The sequence below is a fragment of the Giraffa tippelskirchi genome, chromosome 13 (assembly GCF_054371585.1).
Source record: "Giraffa tippelskirchi isolate mGirTip1 chromosome 13, T2T-mGirTip1v1.2.pri, whole genome shotgun sequence".
NCBI classification, from domain to species: domain Eukaryota; kingdom Metazoa; phylum Chordata; class Mammalia; order Artiodactyla; family Giraffidae; genus Giraffa; species Giraffa tippelskirchi.
The window spans coordinates 104,893,256-104,908,030 of NC_137287.1; the positions used below are offsets into that span (position 1 = coordinate 104,893,256).

Here is a 14,775-nt window from a genome sequence, read left to right on the forward strand (position 1 = left end):
ATTTAGAACTGGATATGGAACAACAGACTGGTTCCAAATAGGGAAAGGAGTACGTCAAGGCTATATATGGTCGCCCTGCTTATTTAACTTCTATGCAGAGTACATCATGTGAAATGCTGGGCTGAATGAAGCACAAGCTGAAATCAAGATTGCCGGGAGAAATATCAGTAGCCTCAGATATGCAGATGACACCATCCTTATGGCAGAAAGTGAAGGAGAACTAAAGAGCCTCTTGATGAAAGTGAAAGAGGAGAGTGAAAAAGTTGGCTTAAAGCATAACATTCAGTGAGAGACTTTTTTGGGCTCCAGAATAACTGCAGATGGTGACTGCAGCCATGAAATTAAAAGACGCTTGCTCCTTGGAAGAAAAGCTACGACCAACCTAGACAGCATATTAAAAAGCAGAGACATTACTTTTCCAACAAAGGTCCATCTAGTCAAATCTATGGTTTTTCCAGTAGTCATGTACGGATGTGAGAGTTGGACTATAAAGAAAGTTGAGCACTAAAGAATTGATGCTTTTGAACTGTGGTGTTGGAGAAGATTCTTGAGAGTCCCTTTGACTGCAAGGAGATCCAACCAGTCCATCCTAAAGGAAATCATCAGTCCTGAATATTCATTGGAAGGACTGATGCTGAAGCTGAAACTCCCAATACTTTGGTCACCTGATGCGAAGAACCGACTCATTGAAAAAGACCCTGATGTTGGGAAAGATTGAAGGTAAGAGGAGAAGGGGACGACTGAGGATGTGATGGTTGGATGGCATCAACAATGCGATGGACATGAGTTTGAGTAAATTCCAGAAGTTGGTGATGGACAGGGAAGCCTGGCGTGCTACAGTCCATGGGGTCACAGAGTTGGACACAACTCAGCGACTGAACTGAACTGGAGCAAGGGAAAGGCAACCCAGGAAATGCCCACATATCAGTGAATGGTTATGTGAATTTACAATGTGGCACCAAAACAGAATATTATGTTACCATTAAAACTAATTTGGAAAACTACATAGCACTTCAGAAAAATCTTTGCAGTTGGCAATGGTGAGGTGTATATTACCAAAAGGTAAAGTAGAATTATGGGAAATGAAAATAGTTAACAGCATCACCCTTGACTTTGGGGTGAAAGCTTTTCTTGACTGGAGCAATATGATGGAAAGTTTTAGGTTGGCAGCCTAGAACACTGTGTGTGAACCCCCTTTGAGCCTCAGCTATGTGCAAGAACCAAGCGGTGAGGGAGTTTCCTTAGGCTTCAGGGTTGTCCAGTCTTGTGGACTCTGAAGAAACATCATTCACACTTGGACCGAGGACTGAGGCTCAGGTGCATAGCGTATGTCACCTGGAGTACACATCCTGTGGAAACTAAGCAGGGCAGTGGTGATGGGAAGAACTCATCAGGATCCAAGTAGGGTGACGGCAGCTGAGGTTTCTGGAGCCCAGAGCACCTAGCAAGCTGCCCAGAACTGTATCTTCAGGCAGCATTTCTCCACTGAGTTCAGTCTTCTGTACCTAACTGCCTCCTGGTGATTTGTACCTGGATGCACCTCAACCTTCTTGCTTACCTCCACACCAGCATTTTGCTCATTATCTGTTTCATTGCATAGCACTTCCATTCTTCACCTTTACCTCCACCTCCAGACCCTTAGATGCACCAGCCTCATTCTGTCTCATCCCTTCCTCTGTGCTACTTGCTCCTGCCTTCATTCAGAATCTCAATTTGTCAGCCAGATTATTGACCAGCCTCTTGGTTGGTGTCTCTGCCCTCACTCTTTTCATTGTGCATAGACCCCTTTAGGGTTTACATTTTCTTTAGAAGAAGGGCCAAATTCTTTAGTGTAGAATGCAGGACTAGAAGATTCCTTTCCACCTTCCATCTCAACCAAGACACATTTTCCTGATCCTCCTCTGCCACTTACAGACCTGACCACCTTTCCCCTTGGAATTCTTGTCCCTGATAATGACAGGTATCATGTCCCCTCAGCCATGCTTATACTTGATCACAGTTGTGAAAATATGTTACATCTTATCGCCGAGGTCTCCCCAGCATCTTGCACAGTGCTGACAAGTGTTTGGGTCTGCAGACCCAACAAATGATCGCATAAATAGACAAGTGAAGATAAGAATGCCACTGTCATAAGTATTTTTAGAAGAAAAATCATGTTTCACCTCTGTCCCTTCTTTGAAACAAGGTGGAATAGGAGGGGAGAGATTTCTCGGCCAGTTGATTTTACTGTCACTTCCTTCCAGAAGAAGCTGTGAATAAAGTGAAAATTCAGGCCATGTCAGAAGTACAGAAAGCTGTTGCTGAGGCAGAGCAAAAAGCCTTTGAAGTGATTGCAACCGAGAGAGCTCGAATGGAGCAGACAATAGCGGATGTCAAACGGCAGGCTGCAGAGGATGCCTTTCTCGTCATAAACGAGCAGGAAGAGTCAACGGAGGTCAGAGCTCTGGGGGCTGGGGCTGGGGCTGGGGCTGGGGGGGACCAAGCCCACTGCTTTCCTCTCAGTTGCTGGGCAGTAAGAGCCAACAGTCTTTTCTTGAACTAGGTAATTATAATTTTTATTGAGTTCCAGAGAGGTTTGTTCCTCAATTATTATATTCTTACATATTGGCTGAGTATATTGGTTTAAGTTATGAAAAGTCTCCCTAAAGTTTGTGGAACTACATGACAACAATGACCACCACTGCCTGAGTGGGCTTACTGGGTGCCACATACAGAGCTCAGTGTGTTTGTGGGCTTTGTGATCCTCACAGTGGGGTGTGGGTGTTGTTGGAATCCAACTTTACCAATGAGGAAACAGTGATTTCAGGAATTTAACGGTGACCTAATCCCACATCACTGAAGCCAGAGAGTAGGAGAAAGGCCATGCAGGGTCCTGCAGCATCCAGTCTGTTTACAAAGAGGCTAGTTATTTCACGGATTGAGGGGATAGATCGGGCAGGCCTGCCTTACTGCCCTGGAACATGGTGGTGGTTCTGTACCACTATGAGGACAAAAATAAACGGAAAAGAAAAGGCACATGACAGAAACATCCTAACAGCCCTTTCAAATGTAGTGGAATTTTTCTGTAACTTCGATTTCAGTTACTTTTCAGGTTTAAGACAAACTTTTAAGTCCTAAAACAAGCCTGTTTTTATAAGTAGGTAAATCCCATGTATTCTCTGAGCTTTTCTTAAGGTCATAAAGAACTGAATTTTTGTTGTTGTTGGTTTGTTTTTTAAAGGACAGCAATTTTATTTTCTCATCCTCCTTAAATCTTTTTCAAAGAATAGTGTTAAGCATGATGATGTGAAGATGAAAATGCCTAACTATCATGTGGCCATTGAAAAAGGATGTGGGCAAGTCCTGTTGTAGCCTTTCCAGCTGAATTGGAAGAAAATAGTTCTCTGACTCTCCCCTTTTCCTTCTCCTCTCCTGTTTGTTTCTGTCGTGTATTGGATTCATTATAGCCACCCATATCAATATCTATATTCAAGGCACAAAGTGACTTGCAGGTGAGGTGCACACTAGCATCCATCCCTGCAAACGTTCCTTCCAAAACAAGGCAGGATAGCAGGGCCTATGCTCTGAGTGAGTTTGTGTTGGACCAAGACGGCTGGTTTCCTCCAGTTCACTCAGAAACTTCTGCTTGATATCTAGCGGTACCCCTCGAGTTTTTCATTCATCCTGCGAGAGGTAGTTCAGTAGAGCGGAAGGAGCCCAGGGGCCCTGAGCACTCGTCCCAGTTCCCCTCACACTGGCAGCGTCCCCTTCAGGGGTCAGCTCCTTCTCTGTATTGTGGGTGAGTAGCAGCCCCTGTCCTGCTGGTCTCATACTTTTTAAGGAAGGTACAATTAGGTCACAGTTGTGGAAGTGTTTTTAAACTGCAGTGCACTGTTCAGACACAAAGGATTTTGTTAACGCTGTTAACAACATAGGTGTGGCAGCTCCTACTCATGCAGAGCAGCTGCCTCCTCTGAGGCCAGACCCAAGCATCTCCCTTGGAATTATGCCTCAGGTAGAGGTCCCCTTCTGTCCCCAGCCTAGATTTCCTGGTAAACGTGATGGGCTAGCAGTTGAGTATAAGATAGGAATCATTTCTACTTTGAGCCAGGTTTGAAATAAGGTCAGGAAACTTTGGAATGGGCTCTGGGTCATTCTGATACAGGTGTTCCCCAGGCCACACCTGGAGTAGTAACTGACATAAACTGATGGCCCCTGCTTGTCAAAGGATATTCTGGAATACCATATCTGACTTCCCTGGCCAGTAACTCAGAAGGTTTATAACCTTCCCCCATAAATTACAAGGCCTGTTTGGCCATGTGCTTTGCTCCATCTTTGAGGAATGCTGATTTGAAGGGTGATGATCACAGTAAACCTTTCATCATGTTTCTTGGCAAAAAGCCTTTTGGTAAAGTCAGGGCAAAGCCACAGAGACAGGGAATCCAAATTGTCCTTTTTCACCCTGGCTTCTCAATGGTGGTCAAGGTGAAAGCACCGTTGCTTTAATCCTCTGGCCCAGTTTGAGATGTTCTTGCAAGACTTGGACAGAGAAAGTAGAGACCTATGTTTCCACAGAAGCTCCATGAAGCACATTCCCCACAAGCAATACTGTTTCACCAAAGCATTGTCTGGAGTCAACCTACCCGAGTGTGAAATTTTCTGGAATACAGCTTGCTTGAGGATCTGTGAAGATCCTAAGAATGACTTCTGTCCCTGATTCTGGTTCTCCAGTGTTGGTGTTGGCAAGGTTGGGACAGTCCCTGGAGTGTATTTCCTGAGAAGCCTCTAGTGTTGGAAGGGATCTTCAGTCCTTTCTGATGCTCTTTGAAACTAGATGGGTCTCTTGAGAATAGTAGAGACAGGAGGTCCAGGTTCCAGGCTTTGCATAGCCACATGATCATTTTATAAGCTCCGACAAGTCCTGCCTACGGGCCCTCAGTGTCCTACCTATCTATACAGTGCAAGAGGTGGGTGAGGGGGCTTCAACGTCCTTTTTTTGCTCTTATCGGTTGTTTGTTGTTGTTTTGTTAGTTAGTTTTACACTTGAGCAAGAGACGGTATCTTCCCTGATCATCAGGCAAGCCTCATAATTGGCTTCTGCCATTCTGCACAGCCTGCAGGGGAGGGCGCAGCTGGCTGATCAAATCCATAAGTGGGTCGTGGAGACCTTAGGTATAAAACACTCGTGTGTCAGGGAGGAGAGTACCAAGGGGCAAGTGTGAGAGCAAAGAATAGGAAGAAAACTCCCTGACATAGACCTTGGGGCCTTAGGTTCTGAGGTATTACAGGGGCTCCTATAAACAGACAGGAAGTAGTCCCATGATCCCCAGCCCACCTCTGATGGGATGCATCACTGAAAGGAGGAGAGTGGGTAGCACAGAGGGTAGCACAGCTTCCCACACTCGTGGTCACCCAGCCCAGTACCTCACAGGTGACGCTCTTTAAAGATTTCAGGTGTTGTCAGTGAACACAATCAGGATCGTTTCTCCATTGGGACGAGTAAGAAGGAAAACTGTCTAAGCACATTTGTGGTCTTGGAATAGATAGCTATGATACGGGAGCCTTGGGACAGAATTTGGTTTGGTCATTGAGGATTAAAATATGAATCAAAACAAGGAGTTGTTGCCTTCAGCCGGACTTGCTCCTGCCCTACAGTGATGTGTGCATATGTCTTCACATTCCCTCATGTCGCTGTCCCCGCACCCCGGGGTAGGTAGTTTTCCTGTAACTCAGAAGAAGTAAACAGAAAGCAACAGCAGGGCAAGCAGTACAGGCACAGGTATGTGCAGCTCCAGAGCCCACACTCTCCCCACATGGCCCCGCCACCTCTTCTGCAGAGCAGCTGGCACGTGATGACAAGCATGCTCCCATAGGATCCCAGCAGCTGACCAATGCCTGTGTCTTGCAGAACTGCTGGAACTGTGGCCGCAAAGCCAGTGAAACCTGCAGTGGCTGCAACATCGCACGATACTGCGGCTCTTTCTGCCAGCATAAGGATTGGGAACGGCACCACCGCCTCTGTGGCCAGAACCTGCACGGCCAGAGTCCCCACAGCCAGAGCCGGCCCCTGCTTCCTGGAGGGAGAGGCTCCTCAGCCCGGTCCGCCGACTGCAGTGTCCCCAGTCCAGCCCTGGACAAGACCTCGGCAACCACCTCACGCTCCTCCACACCGGCCTCTGTGACAGCCATCGACACCAACGGACTCTGAGCCCCAGACTCACTTCCCCCGGCAACCTCACAGCACAACAGAATTCTGCACGGGAGGCTGGCTATGTGAAGCAGTGCAAGTAGCTGTTGGGTCATCATCCAGAAGAGAAATGGAGGCAGGAAGACTTCAAGCCCCAGCCTGTCCACACACTTGTCCATTTCCCACCTGTGTGCACATGGCCGCTGGCTGGAGCTGACTCCTCCATGGCTTCCAAGTTTGTTCTTCTCCCAGCTAAAGCTGGCATGACCAGCCACTTTTCCATGTAGACCACCAGCTCCTCCCTGCCTTGTGGAGAGCCGACTGTCAAATGTGCCCAGCCAGGCTGGAAGCAGCTCACCTCTTCACTGTCTCCTGCTCCAACATCCTCCCGAGACAGAGGCTTGGAGACTGGTAGCAAGCCGGGAAGGAGGCCTCTCTCTCTCACAGAGAGTGGCTCCTCTTGCCCCTGAACAGTTCCCTGAGCCCATTTCCACTCTCAGCAGGTGCCACTGATTAGTCCCTGGGGACTTGGGCAGGCAAAAAGCAGTACTCAGGACACCCTCGTCGGCCCTGCTGTTCAGATGTAAGATTTTCAGAAACCACAGGAAGAAGTCACCATTTCAGTAAAAGCACCATAATAAAAAATAAAACTTCCACCAAGCATCACAGATCATGTTGGACAAGATTTTCCAGCCTGGCTGGCTATTTTAGTTTGGGACCCATATTTTTTCTCTCTCTCTTTTTTGATTTTGCTTATGCAGAAAATAGTTTTCAGCGCATGGATTGGTCTGAGGGAGAATGAAACTCAATTATGGATTGTCTGTTCTCTCTGAGCATGTTGGCCAAACTAGTGTCATCACATTATTGAATGGATCATCTGTTGGAAATGCAGAAACTTTTGTCACCACTTGGCTCTTTGCACAGTTGTCTTGCTCTGTGTCCTTTTATCTCAGACCACGCATGTCCAGATCACTGGGTGGATCTTCTTCCCATGGTCTCTGTTTGGCGCCTCTGAAGCCATAGTTGACCCATAGGATGTGATGTGGTGTGGCTATGACTTGCCTCACCAGTCAAGGCCTGGTCACTTCTGAGCGACACTTTTGGACCTGAAAGAATTCTTCAGGCTTTGTCGTTATGTGTCCTATGTCAATTTATTATTGAGCATACAATCCTGTTTCCCTTCTCTAATTTTGTTGATACCTACCCTCTTTGAGCTAAGAAAAGTTCCCTGAAATGTGACAACCATTTTTGAGAGCCTGACCAATTTTTCTTCCTGTCTTCAGGGAGTTTTTCCAGCTGCTTACCTGATTCTTCAAACATGACATCACCTATACTCCTTTTAAAATGTTAGGAATTGCCACACACGTTCTTCCTTGCCATTCAAGTTTTATTGGGAGCCCAAGGACCCTGACCCTCCCCGTCTCCAACTTCAAGCCTCTAGCAACCCTCTCGCACCAAGGAATGAGTTGGTTAGCCCTGCTCCTGCTGACCCTTGAAAGCTCAGCTTTAGATGGCCATTTTCTGCACATTGACCAGAGTGAATTGAAAGCTCTCAGTAAGGTATCAGCATAGGTAGCATTATCCCTACATATAGGTATATCTTACTTTAGAAACTAAGTCCCAGGACCTCCCTAGTGGTCCAGTGGCTATGATTCTGTGCTTCCAATGCAAAGGGCCAGGGTTTGATCCCTGGTCAGGCAACTAGACCCCACAAGCTACAGCTAAGACCCGGAGCAGCCAAGTAAATAAGTAAATAAAAACTGTAAGTCCCTAATTTACCTTACTCAAGGATTTTCTGTCTTAAACTCAGTACGAGGCACCATTAAAATACCCAGACTTCTGCTGTGTAAAGTACGGTATCCCCCAGAGAAAGAATAAAAGAATAGTTGCTTTATTGTGCAGCTTTCCTTTAGTTGCAGCAGTTGAGGTATCCTGCCTAACAGAGATGAAATCAGAACCCCAGACAGGAGTTGCCTGCATTTCCCTGAGAAGAGATGTCCCATGAGAGGCTGTCACTGAGCCTATAAATCTGTTGGCAGCAAGAGGGTGTCTCATGGTATCCACTGGGGCTGACCTCAGCTCCCTTTTTCGTCAGCAAGTTGGATGAACACCTAGGTGTGTCCTGTAAGTCTTCAGTGGCTGAGCCAGGGTAGCTCAGGTTTTTTTGGGTTGGAATAGAGTCAAAGCCAACCGAATACTGTTCGTCAGACTCAATGTCAGTCTCTACAGCTAAGGTTTAGATTTAGTGTGCAGGTAGGTCCTAGCTGACTTTTGTGGACTGTGGATCCAATGACAGTTTAATTTTCAGAATTTCTATAATGCTGTTCTAAACTGCTTTGCTCACATGCCACCCAGAGGCCAAGCTAAAGATTTCAGCAGTGTTGCACACTGCGGTTCAGATCTCAGGCCTGTTGCTATATTAATTTTGGTCAGTTTCACATGTCGGTTGCTAGGGCATCTGTCCATGACTTCCTATTTATATGTAAAGAGTCCCTTTCTCCAGCTCCCTCTCTTCTGAAAGTCTCAGCTCTCTGGTTGGAGTTGGGAGGAGAAGGGACACTGTCTTGGAATGGGGTGAGGAGACTGGAGGGGCAGGGGTGAGTCCAGGTTCCTCACTTGGTTTCCTGTGTCTGCTGATAACCAGATTGATGGTGCGAATTCAGGCTCCCCCCCTTTCATCTAGTTAGATTTAAAGTATCTTAATATAATCAGACTGCTTAGAGGACCAACCTTTATAGTTTAAGGGGACAAAGGAAAGACATAGTGGTGGTACTGAAGGTATTGTCAGAGCAGTCCTGGGCTCTTCGGTATTAATCCTAGGAACCAAAAGCAAGTGTGACAAGCAGTGGCACGTCATTGTCCTCTGCTCAGTGAGCAATGGTTGCAGGAGCCAGAGAAGATGGGAAGTAGCCGCATGGGAGCTGTTTTAAAATGCTCTGAGGGAAGCTTTAGGGCCGGATCCTCAGCTTCAGTCATCCTCTGGGGCCCCACTGCCTGCTCCACCCAGTGGTGAAAACAGACTCAGGTTCGTTCCACCTGCTTGGAAATGAGCAGTCCTCCTCCTGAGTGTGAGAGCTTCACCTGGGGGTGTGCTTGCAGCTCTCAGGATGGGGCTCAGTCATGCGACCCTGAGGTCACAGAGCAATCACACCTTCTCTTGTACAGTGCTGAATCCTGTGTGTGTCTCAGTGGATTTAAGTCCGGAAACAAGACCCATCACCCTGGCAAAGGTCCATGCCTGGAGCTGGCTGCTGCAGGTCTTCTGCTGTGTGGATGACTTTTGCACATCCAGGCCAGCTGCTCCACCTGGAGCTCCTCACTTCTTGGTGTCAACGTGCGCATCTTCAGCTTCTAGACAGAAAATCTACACTTCCCTTTGTACAGCCTTGTCCCAAAGTCAGATGGATTCCTCAGTGCTGTCACCTGCTTGCAAAGGGCAGACCTTGTGGGCAGTTTCAGAAGAGATAGCAGCAAGTGGGCTTGAAGTTTCAACAACACAATTAAAATTGTATGGTCATGAGTTCTTCAGGATGAAAGCATGAATAATGACCACATGGTTGTTTGTCCTGGAAACTGTATATGAGATTATGGATTGAGTAAATCATTTAAAATAGAACTCATCTTTGAGGCTTTCTTCAGAACTGGTTTCCAGGCTCCCGGGACAATAGACCAAGCCAGCTTTCTTAGATTTTTTTTTTTACTTAAGCTATTTACAGAGAACTGGGTGGTAGCAGGTTTGAACCAAATGTAAGAAAAACCAGAGAGAAATGGACTGTTCCAGCATGGGCCAGCCAGCCAGCTGTTGGGACTCCGTCCTGGGGTGGGGGGGTGGGGGGTACTGGACAAGCTGTTGAATAGGGCCCTTTCCAACTCTGAGTGTCTGTAGTTCTTGTGAAACCAAAATGTTGACTACCTGCCTCTTTGCCCACGTGCATTGACATGCTCAATTCCAAAGATGATGGTGCAGGCAACCTTTTCCATCATGAGCCAGGAGAAGGTTGAGGCCTGAGGGTGGCCTTTGCCTCCCCCCTTTGCCTCCACAGCCCCAGAGATGGCACTTCCCCTGCTACCCCATCTGGTCAGAGCCACAACTGCCCAGTGTACATTCATTGATGCTTATACCAAATAGGGCATGTGCGGCTGGCGGCTGGCAGGGACAGCCCCGTGCCTGCGTTGGAGTTGGCAGAGAGAAGCGGCAATAAGCATTAGGCGGATGGCTGAAAGTGCTGTTTGGCTCAGAGGCCTTCAGTCCACTTTTGCAGCTTTCCAAGTTCCTGATGAGGCTACAAAAGCTCCATCCACAGAGAAAGCCAATAATGTAAATAAATCCAAAACTGAGCTTCCAAGCGTGGTTTTTTTTTAAGGGGGATGATGAATGTGAAACCACCCACAGGATGCGGTAGAGTTGATTTTTTTGTGCTTTGTCATTTTACTCTGATAGGAACTTTTGTTACTTAACTCTGTGCATAACTTATTTAATGTACTGTATAAATGAACCAAAACTGTTAAATATGTATTTAGTTTGTTCTACTTCAAGTAGTCAATAAAAAGGCTATATTCCTTTTCTGACTCAAGCTGGAATGGGACTCGGAGGGAAGGTGGTTTGTAGACTTGTGTAAGACTTCCTGCCGGCAGGAAGGAACCTCTGCTAGGAGGTGGTTCCGGCTGCTGGACCTCTGGGAAGCCAAGTGCCACCAACAGCTTACAGATGCTCCCAGCTCCGTGTTAGCTCTTCATCATTAAGTGATCTTTTAACGAGGAAAATAGCAACCACAGAAAGTTTGAAGAACAGGGTAGTGGCTCTGTAGGTCTTTTTTTCCCCAATAACTTATTTCCGTAAACATTTTTTTAACATACCTGGATTTGGGAATATTCATTCATTTCCTTTTTACACTGATGTTAAATCATAAATAAGTTCACTGTTGCCTTCATGTTTCTTTGCTTACTAATTGTATGATCTAATCAAGGCCGTGTTTTTGTTTGTCTGATTTGGCCACAGCACGTGGCTCGCGGAGGATCCGAGTTCTACCCGGGATTGAACCCCGGCACTCATCAGTGAGAGCATGGAGTCCTGACCCCTAGACTGCCAGAGAGTTCCCTCAAGGCCATGATTTTCCATAACTCCTCACCTCCTGTTGGGCAGTTGGATTGCTTTCAGGTTTTCCCTCACGTACTAAAGTGAACATCTTCCTAAGCATGATTTCTTTGTTTGAGGTAATTTTCCAGTGGGATTTCTAGAACTGGACATTTCTTGAGTCCTTGACCCTGCGTCCAGACTGCTTCCCCTGAAAGCCCACCAGCTTGCTGTGCCTCCAACAGGACCCACGTAGTACTTCCCATGGCTCTGAGGTGGCCTGACCAGCTGAGCTATGACAGGTTGCTGCAGACACACCTGTACATGTGAGGTCTTGGGCTGTCAGGTTTCCTGGCCAGAGACCATTTCTCATGGGCCCAAATGGCCCCAGCCTCACTCCTGTCACCCAGATATCCATTTCTGGAAAATAAGTAGCCCTAGAACTACTACTGAGCAGCCTTACCCTAGAGGCTTGTTGGCACCATCAGCTTCACGGGCCCCCGAAATACAAAGGAAGAGTTGGTTACTAGATCTCAGGGTTGGGAAAAGGACGGCCTTGGCCCTAAAAGGCAAGATGGGGGCTTAACTGTATGATCTTTCATGCAGATGGTGCCAACTGCCAGTCTCTCTCAACAGCTGCCCAGCGCTGCACTCCACCTTCCAGGGAATCTCAAGCCTGTGACTGTAAGTTAGAACCACAGTAGTAATTCAGTATAGTAGAGGAAAACTGCTCCTTGAGGGCAAAAGAAATTCCAAGAAGTCAAAAGTTTAAGGAACCGTGGCACTCGAACAGCAATCATATTATTACATATCAACCAAGTATAAGTTGTCCGTGAACTAAAGTCCATATCCAAGCAGATGAGCCATTAAGAGCAACAGCAGCACGAACAATAAACTGATTTAGCACTCACCCCAGGTGGTGCTAGTGGTAAAGAACCCACCTGCCAACGTAGATGGAGACGTGGGTTCGATCTCTGGGCTGGGGAGATCCCCTGGAGGAGGGCATGGCAACCCACTCCAGTATTCCTGCCTGGAGAATCTCATGGACAGAGGAGCCTGGTGGGCTACAGCCCATGGGGTCACAAAGAGTCGGACATGACTAAAGCGACTTGGCACGCACGCACACAACTTGGGTTTGACCCAGAGGTGCCCAGGAGAGGACAGCCACCCCAGCAGTGTCTGGACTCTCCTGGCAGGTGCGATGCTTCAGGACATCTGTGCTGAGGCCCTTCATCAAGCTTGTGAGGCCACCTGTTCAGATACATGGTATTGAAGTCACTGTGCCACTGCTCTGTGTTCTGCTGCATCTAAACAGAATAAACTGGAGTGAGTAGCAAAAGAACTGTTGAGATTGACCTGAAAAGGCTGCTTCTATTATGAATCCTTATGTAAAGCATTACATTAAGGTGAAAAGCCTAAGTAACACTACAGAAAAAAAGGTTTTCTCCCCTCTCAACCAGTTGGATCAACTTGCTTGCAGTAAAGAATGGCTTGAACAATCTTCCCTGGAGCCATTGCTACTGTGATGAGTGTCCACTGCGGAGAAGGACCTTGTACAGTTTCCACTGCACCTCCTTTAGATGAAGCTACTCTTACTGAATTAAAACCTGTCCTAGGGACTTCCCTAGTGGTCCAGTGTCTAGGAATCCACCTGCCAACGCAGGGGACATGGGTTCCATCCCTGGTTCGGGACGATCCCTCACACCTTGGTGCAACTAGGCCTGTGAACCACAACTACTGAGCCTGAGTGCTGCAACCCCTGAAGCCTGCACACCACCCTCTGCAACGAGAGAAGCCACCGCAGTAAGAAGCCTGCACACCACAACTAGAGAGTAGGCCTTGCTTGCTGCAACTAGAGAAAAGCCCACGTACAGCAGTGAAGACCCAACACAGCCTAAATTTGAAAAAGAAACGAAGGAAAGGTCCTGAAGAGCTTTCTAAGTAAAAGGCCAAGTATTGAAACTGGAAGTTACGACTGATCCATCAGTCATGGGTGGAATGATTGGAGAGAAATATGTCTGCAGAAGTCAACATTCAGAAGTTGAGCAAAGCAATGCAGATTTTCAAAGTGTCGATTTTCTGTCAGTGGAAATTTTTTTTTTTTAATTCTTAATCTTGGAGAAGCAAAGCGCTTCCTGAACAGAAAAAGAAAAAAAAAATCTTTCTATTTAAGACCCCTGGGACTTCAGATACTGTTACTATCAGATACAAAATATAAAATAACTATGGAACCTCTTAAGATAGTGCTGGAAAAAAATAGCAGAAAGTAAGAGACTGACTAGGTAGATTTGAAGATAGGGGAATACAATCATTGAAATAAATACTCTGTGCACTATTGAACAGCAGATTAAATGAATCAAAATGAGTGATGCATTGCTGTACGGGTCCTTGACATAGACAAGGAGATGGAAAAAAGAGTTGTTCCCTTTTGGAAGGTAGGTTTCAAGGAAAGAGCTCTTCCAAATTTTACCAAGAATTCAGTCAAGAACCCTACTGACTAACTATAAAGGGAAATAACTGGCCTGAGATGATGCAGTCTCAGAATGAGCAGACATGCATTGGTCTAAACCATCCTGCCCGTCTGTGCTTGTTCCTGATGCTGGAATTTCATGGTAGTGAGTTGAGTGTATCCCCTCCTGCACGTCCTCTCTCCCAAGACCGTTGGGGAACCAGCCACAAACCACCCCCACCTCCGGAGCAGCTTCATTGCCTGGTGCCAGGCGCCCCCTTGTGGCCAGAGTCAGACCTGCTGCCTCCCTCCACAAGCCAGCTTCCAGTCCAGGGAGCGGACCCCTACACCCTTCTCCTTCCCGTTCGCACCAGCCTTTTCTGAGGCTGCCTATCTGGCCCCATGAACTCAGCTGACTTTCTCTGGGCGCCGCCTAGAGAGTTCCGGAAATGATCAGGACTCGGCACCCCCACCATCCAAGGGCTGAGCTCTGAAAAACCCACATCAGATCACCCCTCCACTCGCGATACGCTTCCATGGATCTTCTTGCTGTCTCCTCTGCTATCCCGCAGCCCCAGGGCTTCGCCTCACTCCCTCGTCAAAGCTGACACTGTCCTCCAGCCTTAGGCTGGTTTCCGTTACCAGAGAGGGTGGGAGGTCAGCGATGTTCACGTTTGACAGCAAGCAGCTCTCGGTGCCAGGGAGCAGACCCAGCTGTGTGACTCACAGCAGGCACTTGCTTGCTGAGCTGCTGCTTCCGTGTAAATCGGGGAAGCTAATGGTGCCTTCACCACCAGGCTATTGTGAGGTGAAATGTGATCAAATGGGAGTCACCCCCAGCCTTCGAAGCACAAGTCAGTAAAGAATCTGCAGTGCAGGAGACCCGAGTTCGATTCCTGGGTTGGGAAGATCCCTTGGAGAAGGAAATGGCAACCCACTCCAGCATTCTTGCCTGGAGAATTCCATGGACAGAGGAGTCCACCAGGCTACAGTCCATGGAGTCACAAGTCAGACACAATTTAGTGACTAAACCACCACCACCACCCAGCACAAGGCCTACCACCCAGGAAACCCCTGTAAACGCTG

At 47.4% G+C, this 14,775-nt stretch overlaps 1 protein-coding gene and 1 pseudogene across 12 annotated transcripts in view; both read left to right on the forward strand.

Annotated features, from left to right (window-relative positions):
• Window positions 1-11,360, forward strand: part of CBFA2T2 (CBFA2/RUNX1 partner transcriptional co-repressor 2) — a 141,973-nt gene extending 130,613 nt beyond the window's left edge. For 2 of the 12 annotated variants that reach the window (XM_081559724.1, XM_081559725.1), the window contains exons 10-11: window positions 2,244-2,434; window positions 11,166-11,360. In XM_081559724.1, the coding sequence (XP_081415850.1) occupies window positions 2,244-2,434; window positions 11,166-11,225 (251 nt within the window). In that variant the 3' untranslated portion in view covers window positions 11,226-11,360. Of the gene's footprint in view, window positions 1-2,243; window positions 2,435-5,887; window positions 10,729-11,165 lie in introns of those variants that run through there. The other 10 variants (XM_081559720.1, XM_081559721.1, XM_081559728.1 and 7 more) reach the window with 6 other exon arrangements.
• A 470-nt stretch (window positions 11,361-11,830) lies between these two features.
• On the forward strand, window positions 11,831-14,095 carry LOC145530984 (ATP synthase peripheral stalk subunit OSCP, mitochondrial-like; annotated as a pseudogene).
• Window positions 14,096-14,775: the final 680 nt, after the last annotated feature.